At 37.9% G+C, this 20,771-nt stretch overlaps 1 protein-coding gene across 7 annotated transcripts in view; it reads right to left on the bottom strand.

Annotated features, from left to right (window-relative positions):
- Positions 1-1,107: 1,107 nt before the first annotated feature.
- The window catches only part of PTPN13 (protein tyrosine phosphatase non-receptor type 13), a 208,497-nt gene continuing 188,833 nt past the window's right edge, over positions 1,108-20,771 (bottom strand). For 3 of the 7 annotated variants that reach the window (XM_035004587.1, XM_035004584.1, XM_035004588.1), the window contains 8 exons: positions 17,285-17,340; positions 15,124-15,275; positions 12,989-13,137; positions 11,212-11,302; positions 8,459-8,796; positions 6,454-6,669; positions 4,204-4,266; positions 1,538-1,833 (listed from right to left, as the gene is read on the bottom strand). In XM_035004587.1, coding sequence (XP_034860478.1) covers positions 1,738-1,833; positions 4,204-4,266; positions 6,454-6,669; positions 8,459-8,796; positions 11,212-11,302; positions 12,989-13,137; positions 15,124-15,275; positions 17,285-17,340 — 1,161 coding nt within the window. In that variant the 3' untranslated portion in view covers positions 1,538-1,737. Of the gene's footprint in view, positions 1,834-4,203; positions 4,267-6,453; positions 6,670-8,458; positions 8,797-11,211; positions 11,303-12,988; positions 13,138-15,123; positions 15,276-17,284; positions 17,341-20,771 lie in introns of all 7 variants that reach the window. The other 4 variants (XM_035004585.1, XM_035004586.1, XM_035004590.1 and 1 more) reach the window with 2 other exon arrangements.

Genomic DNA, 20,771 nt, shown 5'->3' on the forward strand with positions numbered 1-20,771 from the left:
ATACTCAGGATTGGGGTCCCGCAAGTCGTTGCACTCGGGTAAGATCAGAGATTCAAGTGTACCAGTTCCGAGTGGTTAGTCCCCTGAGGACGAATGAAGCAGCCTTCCGGGTTTCGCCGTGGCATCACTTGTGGCGGAGTGGGAAACCGCTGGCGGAATTAGGACTGAGGCGGAGACTCAGATGCGGGCTCTTTGAGGCAGATCTCTTTCCCTTCAGGCAGAACCAAATATAAGCTGCCAGGAAATGTGGTGGTGTTTTCTTTCGATTACCTCTTGTCAGTTAGATATTCTGAGCTTTACTACAATTAGAACTTGAAAGTATTCTGATTTATGTATCAGGCACAGTACTCACACGGAGGCAGAAGGCAGGGAGACTGAATGTCTTAGCTACTGTTGGTCAGTACAGGACCCTCATGTCAGACCCTGAAGGTTTACCAGGGTTTCTTTCTTTCTTCTTTTTTTTTTTAAAGATTTTATTTATTTATTTGACAGAGAGAGAGCGAGAGAGAGAACACAAGCAGGGGGAGTGGGAGAGGGAGAAGCAGGCCTCCCGCCGAGCAGGGAGCCCGATGGGGGGCTCTATCCCAGAACCCTGGGATCATGACCTGAGCTGAAGGCAGACACTTAACGACTGAGCCACCCAGGCGCCCGGTTTACCAGGGTTTCTAACAATACTCTTGGGCCCTGTGGCTGGCACGACTGGGACCAAGTGGGGAGATGGGAAGTCGGGGTCCAAAAGTTCTTGCTTCCCCAGGGGCCTGGGTGTTGTTAAGAAGTAACACACTGAGGGGCGGTGGGGGTGGGGTAACTGGGTGACGGGCATTAAGGAGGGCACTTGATGGAATGAGCACTGGGTGTTATATGCAACTGATGAATCACTAAGTTCTACCCCTGAAACTAATAATACAGCATATGTTAACTAAATTGAATTTAAATAAAAAATAAAATAAAAAAAACACACTGAAGGGGCATCTGGGTGGCTGAGTCAGTTAAGCGTCCGACTCTTGGGCTCAGCTCAGGTATTGATCTCAGGGTTGTGAGTTCAAGCCCTGAGTTGGGCTCCACACTGGGGGTGGAGCCTACTTAAAAAAAATAGAAAGAACACACAGCTGAAAATGTTTAATTTGCACACACGTTGGCTTGTTCATATTTTTAAGATGTATTTTTATTTACAAAGTGAGATGATGCATAACAAACATAATGCAGTTACAAATGTATCTGATAACTCCATTTTCATGAAAAAGTATATAAATATATTACAGGAAATTCTATATAGTAAACATTAGAAACTGATACAGTAAACATTTACTACTTCTTTTCTATGCTGTCATTTAAAGCTTAAATACTGGTTTCAAGTATCCCCTATAAAATAACTCTATTAAAATACTGGGAAAGAATTTTGCTATAAACAAGATTGGTACATTAAAAATAGACTCGGCATGTCATTGTAACATCAACTATAATCAAAGGCTGCCTTAATCATCCCTAAGATCTGCACTGTTCAGTTAGTGTTAAAAATTTTTAAATTATTATCACAGGTTAAAGTAGCTGTAAAAATACAGCATTTCAACATTATTTATTGTTGTGAAGAATGCCCCTCTAAGGTAGAGGAGAATAAGCATAATAATATTGTATGGACTTGCTGCCCTGTGATCTTTATTTTAAGCAGAGAACAGGAACACCTGCTGGAGGCTGGGAGCAAGATGAAAAAGCATCCAGGAGGCCGTTCTTTTCATGTTATTTCAGAAGCTGTGGCTGTTCTTTTTGCTCTTCCTCAGCCTGAAGACGTGTCAGCACATAAAGGATGACTTTATAGCAGAAAATATATTGATCCTATGGCAAAAAAAAAAAAAAAAAAAAAAAAAGAGAGAGAGAAAGAGAGAAAGAGAGAGAGAGAAGACTCTAGATGTATAATATGAAATATATATATATAAAATGTTTGAGTAATTTTGAAAATATGGAAAAATTTTGTGATAATGTTTAATATAAGAAGCAGGATATAGAATTGTGCAGTGTCATAAAAATGATAAGACACTGAAACCAGACTGACAAAATGAGGAGGGGCAAAGCCTTGGGGGTGAGTGAGTGGGCAGGTGGAAATATCCCAGAGTCCTAACTGAAATTGTCTGTGGTAGGACACTTTTATTTCTGTGCTTTGGTAATATGATTAGCTTTTATAATGGAAAAATAAACTTCCTACAAAATTTCCTCTAGATTTATTGAACTCATCTTGATGTTTTGAAATGTCAAGAAATACCCAAGAAGCTACACAAAAATAACACTCTTTAAATATTTGGAACAAAAGAATATGGAAATCAAAGTTTTTAGAAAATTAACTCTTTTTTTTGGTGAAATTACTCTGTTAAGTTGATGGTGCAGAGATCTGAGTTTTCTTGTTACACTTTGCAAGGAATTAATGAGTCTGAAGGTAGACAGAAAAAATTCACAACATACTAAATGGAAAGTAATAAAACACTAACTACAGTTGAATCTCATTTAAAATAGTCAGGTGTATGTGAGCGTTCATGCCTGTACACATGTGCTTGGCCTAAAGAATGTAAGGTTGCTTAAAACATGAACAATTCTGGAGTAGGAATATAAGTAACCCTTTTATTTCCTTTGTGCTCATCTGTATTTTAACTTTCCCACATTTGCACATGATTGTCCTTGACTTTCTCTCATGCCACAAACAATCCATTAGCAAACCTACTTCCCATAATGTCCTCTTCTCCCTATAACCCTACCACCCCAGGCTGGGCCCACTGCCTGCCACCAAACTAACCTCCCTGCTTCTAACCCTGCATCCTCCTCCCCAAGTCGGGTCTTGTTTTAACACAGTAGCCAGAGGACCTTTAACATGTGAGTCAGATCATGTCAGTCCCCACCGATAATCCTGTGATGTCTCCATTTCACTCAGAGGAAAGCCCAGACCTGGCCCTGTCACCTCCCCTTCTCACCTCAGCCACACCAGCCATGGCCATTCTTAAACACACCAGGCCTGCTCCTACCTTGGAGCAGGTGGTTCTGCCTGCTTTAAATGCTCTTACTGCTAGCTAGCTCATGCCCCGCACTGTACTTCCTTCAAGTCTTTGCTTCAGTGTTACTTTCTCAGTGCTGCTACCCTATTTAAACTACTTCCCCCAGCCTGCCTCAGCTCAACTCTTTGCCCCGCTCTATTTTACAGCTTTCAAAGATCCTATATAACTTACTTAGTTAACCTGCTTAATGGCTGCCTTCCTCATCACTACCCCATGAGAAGATCTTTTTTCATTCACTGATGTACTCCAAGCACCTACCTAGAGTGCCTGGTCCATAAGAGGCATTCAAATAGATATCTGTTGAATGAGTGAATTTCCTGGGTTTAAGGAACTGCTTATACAGATCAGTATGCCTTCTTAACCTAAAAAATGTGTAAATCAGCTTAATGTTTAGGAGATTTAACTTGAATTAAAAATGTATCTGAAGGAAAGGAGGCAAATTTTAATTTTAAAGATAGTAAACTTCTATATTCTTCAAGAGGTAGAGAAATGTGAATTTATAGAAATATGAAAATAGTTTCCATATCTCTCCTCACAATACAAACAATGAGGATAGGGGAACCACTGAGAGCAGACAGATACTCTACATAATGTAACTCCTGTGAAAGACACGTCTGTAGGTCAGCGGGTGATATAACCATGGTTTGATGTCAGGTAAGAGAAATGAAAACATGACCAAAACAGAGGATACAAAGACCCAGCCATTCACTCTCCCCCAAGAGTGCCTTCTTCAAGCTAAGCAACTCCAGCCTGCCCTCTGGACTTCTCGTCAATGCTGCTGAATCCATTCCCTCTTAGGGAATTTCTGTGGCAAGAATGTTACCTTCTATATCTTTTTAAAGTTGGAAATGGGGAAAGAATGCCACAATTATATGCTATTTTGTACCAACCCCAATTGCCCCATCAACATGCCACCCCATTCTCTGTATATTGTTCAGTGCAGATACTGCATTTCCTGCATTTAAATTAAAGGCAAAATTTAAATGAGATATCTGTGAAATATTTTAATATTTTTCTGAATTAGTCCTAATGCTTACCACCATAAATCTTTGGTTTTATGTAATAACGTGGAGACCCTTTAAGAAGAGAAATGGTTTAACCAGAATTTTGAAAACATCAGCATCTTCATGAAAATCCTCATTAGAAGACACCAACCAAGACTCACCTCTGTCTGAACCATTCCATGTCTTTGTAGTCTCATGCAGCGTACTAAGTCAGAGATGTCAAACTGCCAAAGAAAACAAGATATCTGTTGAATGAGTGAATTTCCTGGGTCTTTTCACTCATTCAACAGATATCTAACTATACGTTAGATAAAAAGGGTTACTGAATTTGAACCCCAAAGATTCTGTATCTCATTCTCCTCCTTTTAGCAGTCTTGGGAAACTGTTCTGGACAAAATAAGTCAGTGGACTGACCCTGCCATCATTTGATAACTTTATTTACAATCTTTGTAAGAATTAGGGGAGGTTATTCTATTTGAAAATCCCCAACAAAAAACACAAACAAATACCCAAAAGAAATGCTCTCCCCTCTGGAATTTGACTAATTTCTAATATCAACATTAAAAAAAAAAAAAGACAAATTATTTTTCCTACAGTTTGCTTTTCAGAATGAAATTCCTGATCATTTTATTTTCACTGATAGTACCAGTTTGAAACAAGGGAGAAACAGACTTTGTTCTGTTCTACTTAAATTATTATGGTAGCTATAATAGTGTGTGAAGAGCAAGATAGAACTACTTTTAACGAAAATTCTTTAAGAGACAATGATTTTAATTGCTTATGTACAGTAAGATATTCTAACATTTTAAGTAAGGTTTATACTACTTTAGATTTTAAGTAAGATTATACTCATTAATTTTGTTTACTTAGTAATATTTTCTAAAGTGGGAGTAATTTTTTACAGACTAGCATCAATTTGTATAACAAAGTATACATTTCCCACTTATAGGTAAACAATAACAAAAAAAGAATATGACTTTTTATCTCATAAATATACTTTTTTTGTGTTTCTATATATATATATTTCTAAAGATTTTTATTCATGTGAGAGTGAGTGCAAGAGCACACAAGTGGGGGGAGGGGCAGAGGGACAAGTAAGACTCTCTGCTGAGCAAGGAGTGCACCTTGGGACCAGATTCCAGGACCCTGAGATCATGACCTGAGCCACAGTCAGAGACTTAACTGACTGAACCACCCAGGTGCCCCAATATATATATATATATATATATATATATATATTTTTTTTAAGTAAGCTCTACACCTAATGTGAGGCTTGCACTCAGGACCCCAAGGTCAAGAATTGCATGCTCTGCTGACTGAGCTGGCCAGGTGCCCCAGTGCTTCAATATTTCTATCCCTAAATGTGACAGTGACACTGACTTTACCTTATACAAGCCTACAGACTGTAAAGAGTAAAATGCAATACTGCATGAGAGATATTGAGCACATGGTCAGAACCAGTAAAACAAATATAAAATTGAAGTATTATTTCTTCTTGATTATGATCTGGGTAGTTTTGAACATTTACTAAAATACAATTAAAAAAAATATTTTATTTGGGGCACCTGGGTGGCTCAGTTGTTAAGCGTCTGCCTTCAGCTCAGGTCATGATCCCAGGGTCCTGGGATCGAGCCCCGCATCGGGCTCCCTGCTCAGCAGGAAGCCTGCTTCTCCCTCTCCCACTCCCCCTGCTTGTGTTCCTTCTCTCGCTTTCTCTGTCAAATAATTAAATAAAAATCTTAAAAAAAAAAAAAAGATTTTATTTGAGAGAGAGAGAGAGAGAGAGAGAGAGAGCACGAGTGGGGGGGAGGGGCAGAGGGAAAGGAAGAAGCAGACTCCCCACTGAGCAGGGAGCCCGATGTCGGACTTGATCCCAGGACCCGGGAATCATGACCTGAGCCAAACGCAAACACTGAACTGACTGAGCCACCCAGGCGCCCCTAAAATACAATCTGATATAGTAAGAAAATTAAGGCATTCATAAAAGCTACTAAATAGGGGTGTCTGGCTGTCTCAGTTGGTGAAGTATGTGACTCTTTTTTTTTTTTTTTTTTTTAATTCATGAAAGTCAGAGAGAGAGAGAGAGGCAGAAGGAGAGAAGCAGGCTCCCCGCCTAGCAGGGAGCCTGATGCGGGACTCGATCCCAGGACCCTGGGATCATGACCTGAGCCGAAGGCAGATGCTTAACCATCTGAGCCACCCAGGCGCCCCCTAGTATGTGACTCTTGATCTTGGGTTTATGAGTTCGAGTCCCACATTGGGTACAGAGATTACTTAAAAAAATTTTAAGTACCCCCCCCAACAAAACCCCTGCTAAATAAAAAAATTCCAAGATCATCAGACACTATTAAAAGTTAGATTCCACTGTTAATTCTGATCAAATGCTAGTTCAGCCTATATCTTGTACTCACTTCAAGATCTTGACTGATTAATCCTAAGACCACATCTATACATATCAGGGTCCCTGAACGTCCAATGCCAGCGCTGCAGTGGGTGATGATTGGGCCGGATCTATGAATGTGTCTCATGTAAGAGATAAAAGTGAGCAAGTCGTCTGGCTGAGAAGGTGTATCGTGGTCTGGCCAGGCAGTGAAATTCAGATGAGAAATATGTCGTATCTCTCCTGTCTGAAATTGTACAATAGAGGAAATAGATAAATACTATATTTTCACACATATGTTTTAGTTTTTAATAATACACTGTCCTTTCAAACTTTGACTTGCCCATTGGATCAAATCAAAGGACAGGTGCAAGAGACAAAAAGACTCCATCAAAGAACACATGGAGGGTCTTTATCAAGGAGGTTGCTAAATCTACATTTTAAACACTGGTAAAAACTACTTTTTGAAACCCTAAAAGCAGATTACATTGATATGAATAACAACCTTTTCTAAATGACTCCACTTCAGACTCACTCTAGATAAAAGCCGAAGTCATTGCAATGCCTTACAAGCCCTGCATAATTTGACCCAGCTACTTCTCAGACTTGACCTCCTCCTCGTGGCCGCTTTGCTCCAGCCACAGGGACCTCTCTGTGGTTCTTTAAAAACATGAGGCACAGTTCAAGCCAGGGCCTTTGCACTTGCTCTTTCTGACTGAAATCCCTTCCGGCCCCCTCATCCCTGTGGCTCAATCAACTCCTTTAGGGTTTTTTCCACAGCACCATCAGTACTGGTATTTCCTCATTAACAACTAAACTCCATGAGGTCAGGGATTTCTTTTTGTCTGTCTTGCTAACTGCTGAATCCCTAGATTCCATAACAGGGCCCGAGCTCTACAAACAAACCATGTATTAATTAAACGAATCATTTAAGGAATATTGAACAACTGTGTTAGCGTAAGTAATAGGTAGGCTGGTGTGAATGAATAAGGTATAATCTTTAATTCTTTATAAAATCACATCAAAAACTATGAAGGAAATCTTTGGCTGCATTTACATTCGACCAATAGAATCAAGTCAAAGTCCAACAGGAAACCCATTACAGTTGACCGTCGAACAACATGGGTTTGAACTGTACAGGTCCACTTATACACGGATTTTTTTTATAGTACAGTAGTATAAATATTTTCTCTTCCTTATGATTTTCTTAATTAACATGTTCTTTTCTCTAGCTTACTTTCTTGTAAGAATCAGTCTATAATACATATAATATATAAAATATGTGTTAATTATTTATGATATCGGTTAAGACTTCTGGTCAACAGTAGGCTATTAACTAGTTAAGTTTTTGGAGAATCAAAAGTTATATGTGGATTTTGGACTGCATGGGAGTCAGTGCCCCTAACCCCTGTATTGTTTAAGGGTCAACCATACTTATACTTGAGCAGGTGGGGGTGGGGGAGGAGGGTGGAACTGAGGGGGTGTGAAGGTGAGGAAAAGTAGCAGTTTTACTTAAGGTATATCCACTTATCTAATTCAAGCTAAACTGATTCAGTGGTTAGGTGGCTGCAGAAGGAATTACCCAAACAACAAACATTTATGCTACAAGTGCCCATGTATTACCAAATACGTTGTGTTTATGGGGGAATATTTGCTACTTAGAGATTTTTAAAAAATTGTTTTATTCACTCTTCTTAGAGGTTTGACCTTAGAAAAAGAAGTACATTTCTAGCACATACCTTCTGAGCCATTCTGTTCTATCACTGAGCAAAGGATGATGAATGGTCACCTTAAAGGCCTGTATTCTCATTTTCATCCTAATACAGTACATACTAGAGGAAACTGGCAGTTTAGAAGGTCACATTTAAGTTTCTCTTAGATAAAAAGTAATGGGTGACCTCAGTTCCACTGAAATGGGAAGCCTGAAGTTGCTGGCTTTCCTTTAGAAATACACGGATGCTATCGTGGAAAGTGCCCAGGCTTGCATTCCAACTAGGAGATAAGCCTTAGGAGATGGAAAGATTTAACTCACTTACCTGAATCTCTTCTAGGGCCATTGCCCTTACTACAAAGCCCTTTAGCTGCTGCATTCTCACGAGAGCCAGCCGAAGCCTGTCACTGACCATTGTTGTTTGGCCTAGGACATTAGGCCAATAGCGCTGGCATTTGATTTTTTCCCCTTCCACTTCTTGGGTCATCATGGCTATCACTGTGGATTTTTGTTCCCAAATCATCTGCCAGAAATCTCCAACAGTTGTAGGGAGAGGTCCTTGGCAGGCAATGTAAATGAACTCTTCTTTTCCCACAGGTATCTTAATGAAGCTGGCGTTGATATAGCCACCTTGATCTCCAAGAGGCACTCTTGTAGCATCATCTGTGAATTTCCCACCACAAAACAGAGCCATCTATATGATGCATTTTTAAACAAGAGCCTTATAAACAGGGGGAGTCAAAGATTATGAGAAGTTGCTCAGAACCATAAAAGAAATCACAAATACTTAATAAAGGCATATTTTCAAATTACAGTCAAATCATTTTATATTTACTCATTTTGCTCTTGTTACAAGTATATCTAAGATGTCAACTCAGTGAGTTTCTGACAATTTGATATTATTTATGCAGATTTGGTTGAAAAATTAAAATTAATAAATCAATCAATACTTTTAGAACTTCTTAATAAGTTACTAGAGAAACAAACATAACTTTGCTACTCTTATCCATCCTTATTTTAATGATGACAGTAATGATGAATTTAATGAATGACAATGCTGATAGATTATTTCATAAAATAAAAATTAGTGTTATAATGAAACTGTTAAAGTACTTATTACAAATATAGTAGGCACAATTACCTCTTGCTCATCTAATTAAATTATATTCTTATAAATCAGCAGCCAAAATAATGAACACAATAAATAAAAAGGTAGCTTGCTTTATTCTCCAGGCATATAGGCCCCTGTCTCTGTCTGATTGTAATTTCATAGTCAAAATAAAATTTTCAAACCAGTGAAAAGTATATGTAAACCATCTTATCTGAGAGAATTAATTTGTAAGTAGTTATATATCAAAAGTCATTTCTATTTATTTATTTTTATTTTTAAAAAAGCACTTTATTTATTTATTTATTTATTTATTTAGATTTTATTTATTTATTTGACAGAGAGAGACACAGCGAGAGAGGGAACACAAGCAGGGGGAGTGGGAGAGGGAGAAGCAGGCTTCCCGCTGAGCAGGGAGCCCGATGCGGGGCTTGATCCCAGGACCCTGGGATCATGACCTGAGCCAAAGGCAGACGCTTAATGACTGAGCCACCCGGGCTCCCCAAAAAGTCATTTCTATTTAAAACATTTATGAATTTAACTGGTAATTTCTATGATTATCAAATTATGAATTCAGTAATAGGTTTCAAAATCCTCCATCAATTGCCCTTCAATTACTTGACTTCTATCTCTTAGTCCATGGAAACAAATCCACTCAGGAGTTCTGAATTTATGGCTTATCCCATTTGACTTTGAGATACTAGTCTGGCCATTTTCGGGGGGAGGGGGAGCTGAAATAATTCCTACCTACTTTACGCTGAACCATTATCAATTTCATTTTTAAAATGCTAAGATTCACTTTTCACAGGAAGTTTTCCAAAATAAATTTTGTGTCTTCCAACTTGGTTGAAAAAATTCAGTCATACTGTTATTTATTGCATCATTTGTCACTATTGGTTCTATTATAGATCTTTGAATTTATGACTTCTGGCAAAGATAGGATCATTGTATCATACACAGTGGAATCCAATGTGCTAATATATATAAATATGGCTGATGATTACTATAAGAAGTTGCTAAAAAAAAAAAAAAGAAGTTGCTAGACATTAATATTTTGGCTATATCCATATATATGAAAAAAAAGTCACATGTTGGTGAAATTAGTAAAGTGTGGGTAAAAAGAATTCCCTTTTTTCCTCCTAGTAGCTGAAACAATTCAAACTATAATGCAACCTGGTAGTACCACTGTTGATTACCACCGCAGCCACATGCATGTATAATGTATCATAGATTTCTCTTAAGTTAAAATGAGTGGAATAAATAGATGTTGGTGTGACACATGAACTAAGAAACTGCTCATCCAGAAGCGAATTCATACTTTTATTTATTTAATTTTATTTTTTTTAAAGTAGGCTCCACACCCAATGTAGGGCTTGAACTCATGACCCTGAGATCAAGAGTCACATGGTCTACCAACTGGTCTAGCCAACCAGGCACCCTCTCCCGTAGAAGCTGATTCATATTTTTAAGAAGACCTTAAAATTACTGATTTGGAACGCCTGGGTGGCTCAGTTGGTTAAGCACTGGACTTTTGATTTTGGCTCAGGTCATGATCTCAGGGTCGTGAGCTGGAGCTCGGGCTCCGCACTCTCCCTCTCCCTCTGTCCCTTCCCTCCCCTCATGCATGTGCATGCTCTCTTTCTCTCTCAAATAAATAAACAAATCTTTAAAAAGAATAAAACTACTGATTTGGCATCACTGATTAATTTCTAATACTATGCTGCAAAAATTCATGAATGTCTGAATAAATAGTTAAGATTCTTCTGATTGATTTGCAGAATACATAGATAATTTAAAAAGGAATTCACATTGTATATCTAGATTTGTTACTGATGTAAATCTCTAAATATGTGTTTGTGTATGTGTGTGTGTGTACACTTGTGTGAGAGATAGGGTAAACTAGCATAAAAGTTTTAAATCAGTTCAAATTTTTTAGACATATATTTGATTTGAAGTCAGATTAAACTTACAGGGAAGTATATTTTTATATCGGTTCTTTCTTCTGTTTTCCTTAGTTTGTCCAATTAGACACTGATCCAAAGGTTTTAATTCTTGAAGATTCTGCAAGAAAAAACGGAAATAAAGTTAAATTTGTTGAGATAAGCAGTAATTCAGCAATAACTGCAAATGCTTTAAATACGCAGGGTGTAAAATTGGTTACTGATTAGGGCAGACTTTGAGTGTTAAGAAATAGGTATGTCCTGTCAAGATAAGCAAGTCTAAAATCCCAGTACTAATCTGATATACCAGTTGATGAAATATATTGCTGCAAATACCTTTAACACGTAGTCAACTAAATTTGCGAGGCTGTACTTTGTACCTTAATTTTAAATTTCAGTTTAAAGAGGTCTATAATCATATTTTAGGGAAAAAAACAACATATAAAAGCAACTTTGGCTTAAAGTAATGAGCTGGAGCAGAATTCCTTGAAAATATTATCTGTGGGGTCATAGAATAACCCATGTGGTAGAGTTGTGGTTAGATAGTCCTAGGTTTTAAAGTCCACTCTCACTTTTCATTCACTCATTAATCCACACATTTATCTCTTTATTCATCCATCCATGCAAATGTATATTGAAAATGCCTACTAGATGCAGGACACTGTAATAAGTGCTGGGAATACAATGTTGAGGAAGAAGATATGATTCTGATTCTCCTCGAGATTACAGACTATTGGGAGAAAGAGGCAGTAAAGACGCAAACAAATACTGTGATATATGCTTTGAAGAAATTAACAAGCTGTTATGTTAGAGAATAATAAAGATCTACTTTTTTATTTTAAAGATTTTGTTTATTTATTTGAGAGAGAGACACAGCGAGAGAGGGAACACAAGCAGGGGGAGTGGGAGAGGGAGAAGCAGGCTTCCCGTGGAGCAGGGAGTCCTATGCGGGGCTCGATCCCAGGACCCTGGGATCATGACCTGAGCTGAAGGCAGATGCCCAACGACTGAGCCACCCAGGCACCCCAAAGATCTACTTTATAAAGGGTTGTTATGGCAGGTCTTTGAATGGTGACATTTAAACTTAAGCCTTAAAGAAGAAATCATTGCTGTAAAATGGAGAGGAAGAGTATACCTCAACTATTGTGAACTTGTTTCCAAACTATTAATGTGATTTACATTATTTTGAGTATTAAATACAAAAAAGCATCTAGCACATTTCAGAAGCTCTCAAGAGAAGTTAGCTCCTTTCACTTCAGTGGCTATGAAAAGCTCAGGAAGTGGGCAAAGTAAGCATATGGTTTGAGGGAGATGAACAAGGTAAACCCCAAAACCACAATGGTACTACATTCCTCTTTTGCCTAGTGGTAAATATGGACGTTGCCAGCAAGACCACATGAGCAAGGGCTCTGAACCACTGCTGCATTGAACCAAGGGGCATATTTCTGGAGCTGTATTAAATTAGAAACTGTTGCTAATGAACCACATCTACAGTGTATTGATTATAAAGTTCAGTGGATAGTTAGAATTAACACTTGACTTAAAAAAAAAAAAAGCCTCTCTATCTCTACTGTGAGGCAGGGAAGGTAATCTTTGGGGAGATTTGTCAAGCTCCAAAGTGGCTAAAGAGATCTCTTTAAATCAATACTACTAGGATCCTAATTGGAAAAATTAATTTCTTGCTGGCTAGGACAAGGTGGTGTTTTTAGCTGGAAGTAAAGTTATAAAGTAATGGACATTTTCAAAATTTCTCCTAGCTTTGCATAAAACTTTGTCTGGGAAGGAATCATTGGCAGAAGCCACTTACCTCCAGCTCCTTAGAAGGAATTCCTTGATCTAATAAACCTCGCAATGTTCGAATGACTGATTTCAACTTGGTGCCAGCGTATTTACCAGAGGGAAGCACTTTGATGATGGGGAGTGCAGCAAGCTCCTCATTTGTCAGAAAGGGATGATCTAACAAGAAGACAGAAGTTGATTTTTTTAAAAAAAGATTTTATTTATTTATTTATTTAGAGAGAAAACACAAGGGTAGGGTAGGGGGAGGGGTAGGGGAGGGGCAGAGGGATAGCGAGAAGCGGGCTCCCTGCGCAGGGAGCCTGATGTGGGGCTCAATCCCAGGACGCTGAGATCATGACCTGAACTGAAGGCAGACACTTAACCTACTGAGCCACCCAGGCGCACTGACAGCAGTTGATTTTTTTAAAAAAATTTCCCCCAAAACTGACTTAGCCAATAAGGGAACTGATTTGAGCCTATTCTCATCTCATTTTTTTTTTTTTTTTTTTTTACAAAAGCAAGAGTCTTTAGAATTAATACGGCAGGAGAACAGGTAGGCAGATACCTACAATCAACATAAAATCTTGGCCACAGCAAGGCCCTTGTACCCAACTTTTAAGGAAACACCTCACTGACTGTTAGAAATTCTTAAGGCTCTTGGCTCTCATGTATTTACAATTTCTAGAATTTTTTTTTTTTTTTGCTTCTCTTAACTCAAATGACATTATTTTCATGATGAAAATGTGTGTACTCCCATTAATGCTTTGCACTTAAATTAGCTTCCAAGCACATTGGGGAAAAGATGAAGGGAGATGCTTCAGAAATTCCTTACAATGGGACATTGCACTAGAAACACCAATGCCTCCTTTCTCTACCCCCGCTCAATAATCAGTGCCAGTATCTTGGGCATTTGAAAGTTTTCTCAATACAAATGAAAACTTGGGGTCTCTAGGAGCTTATCAAACAAGTGATATCAGTGTCTTAGAAGAGATATGTATCTAATTTAGTACTTGCTCTATGGAAACTGCTTATACCAGAAGGCAACTATTATCCTGGAAAAAAGTAGGAGAGAGCTCTTGCTATAGTCTTGTGTAGCTGCAAAGCTGTAAATTAGTTGATTAAAGCTTTCTGATGATGCAGCTACTATGTAGGCAACAATAATGCTAGGCTCTGTGGGGTATACAAAGCTGTACAACATACTTCGAGAAGCTGAACATCCGGTGGGGTGAAGGCTATTTGTAAATACAGAATTAAACTTTTACAGAGCTTAGTGTAAAGGCAACAGGATCTCAAAGGCTGGAGATGAGCATGGGCTACAGGATTTGACAAGAGCTCTATCACTGACACCAACAATTTACCAAAATCAAAAAAGTCTTAATTCAACTTCTTTAATTTCCTTTAACAACTAATAAGACTTCAGATTACAAAACCATGTCTTTCATTGCATTAGTAGAACACTGCCTTTATAAAAAAAAAAGAGAGAAATGATACACTGGATGGAGCCTCATTTCTCCACTGGCTCAGTTATAAAATGAAAGAAGTAGTTAATAGGACAGAGCAATTAACTCCTGTTTTTAAAAAATGAGGCTGAGATGCAAGGGTAATAATTTCCTATCTTTGAGCTATTCTACCTATTTTATTATAAATAAAATGCATTCCTCGACTCTTTCCAGTTTGACAAAATTGTGACTTTGTGGTTTTTTTTTTTTTTTTTTTTTTTAAGATTTTATCTATTTATTTGACAGAGATCCAGCGAGAGAGGGAACACAAGCAGGGGGAGTGGGAGAGGGAGAAGCAGGCTTCCCGCCGAGCAGGGAGCCCGATGCGGGGCTCCATCCCAGTCCCTGGGATCATGACCTGAACCAAAGGCAGATGCTTAACCATCTGAGCCACCCAGGAGCCCCTGATTTTGTGTTTCTAATTAAAGTATTTACACATTTATTTGTGTGTTTTACTTTAAGCCACTGAGAATTTTAGCCTACACCTGTGCAAATATCTAGTTATATAACTGCTGTTTGTCTTGTGATTTTACCTTATGTATGGAACCAAATAATGTACACATACAGTGAAATAACACATCCATATAGTCTGAAAACTAATTTTCAAACGCTTATTTTTTTAATCTATTATTTTTGACAAAAGAATTGCTCATAAAATTCTTGCCTTTATCAGAATCTTCATGGTTTGTTGTTTCTATTGGCAATTCATCACTTCCCCATGTTATCTCATCATCATCATCAGGCTTCCTTTCTTGTGACTTTTGAATCAAGCTATGACAACAAAACACAGTGGTAATATTTTCTTCAGTTTTGTCCCTGAAATAAATTTAAATATTATGTCCTTGAACCCTTGTTTCCTCTACAGTTATCATGATATTTAAAAATAGAACATCTGATTAAAAAAGTCCAGGTCCACAAGTCCTAAAACTCATTGGTAGATGGAAATTAAACTGAAGTACAGAATTGTTTAGTACAGTCTAAAATTTATCCTCAAACAAATCCTGTCTTTGAACCTTAGATTGAAGGAGTCCCCTTGGGGATAGAGAAAGTGGTGGTTTGTTTCTGCCCTTCAACATGGATAACCCATTATAATTGTGTGAGTATAACTCTTGGTTTTTTTTTTTTTTTTTTTTAAGTAGGCTCAATGCCCAGCGTGGGGCTTAAACTTATGACCTTAAGATCAAGCCCTGTGCTGAGATTAAGAGTTGGATGCTTAACTGACTGAGCTACCCAGGTGACCCTCTCTTGTCTTTTTAATAGCTACCTACTATTGTACTATATGGATGTATCTTAATTATTTATAGAAGCCTCTATTGATGGACATCTATTTTTTGCTACAGCTGGGGGCTAGAAAGACACTTCTGTATCAGGGCACTCACTTAATGTAATAAAGCACAGTACAAGTTCTCATTATTCTAGGGTACACAGTAGATGCCATCTCCCTGGTAAGGTGGATGGCTAGGGAAGAGAATCTAGGCGGAGAAATGTTTAGTAATGAGGTGAAAAAGGATAATGTAAAAGGCTGAACACATTTTTTCATTTTCTGATATTCAGAAACATCAATAACAGGGCAGCAATTATGCTGCTTTTATGGTGGATGTTTTCTTCTACTCCAGCTAATTGTGGGTTACAATTAATATTTAATTTGCAAGCTCTGCACCTATGAGGTTGCTTTTGTCATCTAGTAAGTATATTCTGTCTGCAAGGATATAGTTTGGAGATCTTCCATCAGGCATTCCCTTCCTTCTCATTCTTTTGATTAGCTGCATTAGTATTTCATGGGTGCTTGTGTGAGTATACCCTAATTTATTCCGTGTATATTATGTTTTTTTAGAAATATAAATGATGTTGCAATTAAATTTTTGTGGAAATGTCTTTGCACACGTGGTAGTGGGAGCAATTCTTAGAAATAAAATTACTAGATTGAAGGTTATGTGCTACAGTTCTTTGAATCTATGATACCCATCATTGTAAGATACACTATTGTTTTGTTCACATTAAGAAAGAAATAGTATCGATGATTGTATATGGTTTCAGAGATCTTAAAATTAAAAAGCGTATCGTAACATGCAGATAAAATTTATATGTTAATAGTGTTTCTAACTGCCACCCAAATAAATTACATATACTAATCTACCCTTCCTCCTTCCTCCCCTTCCCCTGCCTAACAGAGTAGAACCTGTATCTTAACAATTCATGGCAGCTGGCCCAGATATCTGCTAATTTTTTAAATTTAAATTGTATGCATTTCTACATTAATAATATGTACCCCCTTGTCTAATTTTATTTAGTGCAAAATTCACTGTCAGTTTGCTTTTCTAGGAAAATGCAAGTAGCTCCCTTTGATTGTTACGTTATCATCTGATATGGAGCAAAATTTATTTATGTACAATCACTTTGTTGGCCAACTTATATATATATAACTTTTTAAAACATTAAACAATGTATCAGGAAAAATCCTATTTTGTATTAGAAACTGTTTTCAAAAAGAAACAAAACTGTGGGGTTTTAAAATGTTTCTTATCTTCTTCGGTTTTATTTTAACCCTACTAGGAGATAATCACTATAATCATTGTTGGCACATTCCCTTTTAGACCTTTCTTTCATTTTTCCCATGGTCAAGGATATACTTCATTTAACAAACACATTGTCACACGTCACTAAAACCTCCCTTAATATTCAACCATAGGTCCATAATTTAGTCAAATATTCTCCTTTTATTGGAAAAGAATAAATTAATTTCAAAAGCAACATCTAAATGAAAATCTTCAGAGCACTTCTAAAAAGGAATGGAACTGTTATACTTTAAAAGATTATCTTCTTACCTTTCACTTTTTACTTTTTCTTCACAATATTCTTCACAGCCATTCATTTTGACAGACTAAAATAAAGAGAAATAAAAATCACATTAGCCCATTGTTAAAAAAAAATCAATCTTGGAATGTTCCATTTTTTTCCTGTTAATTATTTCCTATATTTACTGTTATGTCTATCCTCCTGTAACAAAGACACATATGACATTCAATTAATGTCAAACTGTGGCTAAGGCATCTTCAGTGACCCAAGAGGTTTTGCTGGTTCCACTTCTTCACCTTCACACTCATTTTGGATTTCCTTTCTTATGTAAGGGATATTAATAGTATAGAGGTAAGGAAAAAGCAAGATGAAAAGTTAAACTATGATTATTTAGATATGCATATTTGGTTTATGCTTTTACACTACTTCAATATTTTATTTATTTATTTGAGAGAGAGAGAATGAACGGTGGTGAGGGGAAGAGGGAGGAGAGAGAGAGAGAGAGAAAGAAAGAGAGAGTCAGACTCCCTGATAAGCAGGGAGCCCAATGCAGATTTCGATCCCAGGACCTGGAGATCATGACCCAGGCACCCTACAATACTTCAACTTTAAAATCTGAAAATGGGCTCTCCAGAAATATCCTAGTAATTTTCAATGTGTTAAATTATCTTTCCCTTTTATTATTATTATTATTATTTTTAAATATTTTATTTTTTCGACAGAGAAACACAGCGAGAGAGAGAGCACAAGCAGGGGGAGTGGGAGAGAGAGAAGCAGGCTCCCCGCAGAGCAGGGAGCCCGATGCGGGACTCGATCCCAGGACCCCGGGATCATGACCTGAGCTGAAGGCAGACGCTTAACGACTGAGCCACCCAGGCGCCCCTCCCTTTTATTATTAAAATGAGGAGTCTCTCCATGGAGAACATAGACCAATCAGCTCATACTGTAATGGGAGATGGTGTCTCAGAGACCCAAATACTGCAGGAGCAGTTTGCTACAATTAGAAGATGCCAAGTTTCATTCTAACATGGTTAATAAATCTTACATTTCAATCTTTTTTTTTTTTTTTTTTTTTATTTTTTTTGAGAGAGGGAGAATGAGAGACAGAGAGCATGAGAGGGAGGAGGGTCAGAGGGAGAAGCAGACTCCCCGCCGAGCAGGGAGCCCGATGCGGGACTCGACCCGGGACTCCAGGATCATGACCTGAGCCGAAGGCAGTCGCTTAACCAACTGAGCTACCCAGGCGCCCCCATTTCAATCTTTATTAGGACAAATTATCTTAACCAATGGGAAATTCCTGTCAAGACCCCGAATTACCTGGCTTCTGTCTACCTCTACGATCCATCTGGTTTTATTCTCTACTTACCTGTGGGCTTCAAATCCCCGGTCTTTCTTTTAGCTCTTCAAAATCGCTCACCCCTTCTCACCACAAAGCTCTTCCTGTGGAAGGTACTTTTCCTTTATTCAGTGTGTCCTTTCCTTCTAAGGATGTGCCCTGACCGCACAGTCTGAAGTAGGTCTCCTTGGTTATTCTCTTTTGCAGCACTTTTTTTCTTTTTAAACTTCATAGGCCTTATCACAACTTGTAATTGCTTGTTTATTTGGGTGTGTACTTGATCACTCTCTTGTCCTCCCCATTACACTGTACGATACCAATGACCGTGATAACAATTTCCCACTATTTTTGCAAAGTTCACCTGTGCAGGGGGGAGGATTGGGTTAAGGAGACGGGCTTTCAGTGTCTCTTCTCATTCTGGATTGTAGGCTCTTTGGAACACGAGGTAGCTCTCGTACTGCCTCAGTGAAAAGATTTAGGGCTTTTATCATGGCCAGCCCATGTGAAGGTTAGTTTGTTATCCTACTGCTCAAAGAATCCAGATCCAGCAACTTGAAAAATAGAAATATCTCCTGGATCCAAGACCAACTCTGTCATTTGTAGTGCCCAGTGTCAACTGAAAATATGGGATTTCTTGTTAAAAAATTACTAAGAATTTCAAGATGGTGATGACACAGCATTATTTTACAAATAAGAGAGGACCTCTTATAAGCTCAGGGCTGTGTGACTACATTGGTTGAGCTCCCATAAAGCCAGGATCCCAGAGTCAAGCATGATTATCTTATAGGTGATGGAAAGCCACTGAAAGTTTTGTACTGTTTAACTACAAATTTAAAAACTTTTTAAGAATAACCAGAATGAGAAATAACATAGGAATCACACAGATGTATTTCAGCAAAATGATGCCATGTCTTTGCAGGACACGCCTTTCTTCTTTTCATCCTAGCTCTTCTGACCTCATGTGTTTCTACCTCTCCCAGCAAAGTTGCCTGCCCCGAGATGTAGAAAGATCAAACCTCTTGGCACAGCATCTAAGTCGCTTGCTGAACTTACCCCTGCCTATCTCTTCAGCCTAGCTTTCAAGACACCACGTGACACCCTACCTGCAATGATTTACTGACATGAAAGTCCCAGGCTGATCCAAACCTTCATATCTTTGCTAAGCAACTCCTCAGTATGGAATGCTCTTTCCCATAGCCTCTCACCTATCAAACACCTTTAAAAGGCTAATTCTCTAGGAAGCTTTAATAACATATACATCCACTCCTGTATGGTCCCTATTATTTCCTAGTTCTTTAAGACACTCTCTGAATTCCATACAAACATTTACCAAGACATGTTTTTACTATAATTTTAAAAATTACACTTACTTATTTATATGTGTAAAACTCCCAAATTGACTACTAGACTATATAAGCAAATTTAGGACAAAAACCCTGACATACCTTCTTAGTCTGTTATCCCCAGCTTAATTAGAGTCAAACAAGTTCAGTAATAGCTAATGAACAGAGTTGAAAGATTAGATGATGATTTACATTATGTATATGACTGGCATTCATAAGTAAGACTCAGACACTGGCCTTAAGTATTTCATTAAGAGGTAGTCAAGTGTAGAGTGACAAATTACAGTAGAGTGACAAATGACTATGCAGTATACTACACTCTTTATAATACCATGATTAGTAGCTTAACTTTCGGCCCATAGGGTTAAAACCCTGAGACTTTCAGGATTGTACATATAATCCAGTAATCCACTACTGGGTATTTACATAAAGAAAATGAAAACATGAATCTGAAAAAGAAGTACCCCTATGTTTATTGCAGCATTTTTTTTTTTTTTAAGTAATCTTTATACCCAACACAGGGCTTGAACTCACAACCCTGAGATCAAGCGTCACATGCTCTACCATCTGAGCCAGCCAGTGCCCCTATTGCAGCATATTTTCAATAGCCAAGATATGGAAGCAACCCAAGGGTCCATCAACAGATGAATAAAAAAGATGGAGTATATATACACAATGGAATATTACTCAGTCATAAAAAAGAATGAGTTCTTGCCATCTGTGACAACATGGATAGACCAACAGAATATCATGCTAAATGAAATAAGACAAAGACAAATACCATATGACGTCACTGAGATGTGGAATCTAAAAAATAAATGAACAAACAACAGAAAC

Source organism: Mirounga leonina, unplaced genomic scaffold, assembly GCF_011800145.1.
Source record: "Mirounga leonina isolate KUSES-001 unplaced genomic scaffold, KU_Mleo_1.0 Mir_129, whole genome shotgun sequence".
Taxonomy (NCBI): Eukaryota; Metazoa; Chordata; class Mammalia; order Carnivora; family Phocidae; genus Mirounga; species Mirounga leonina.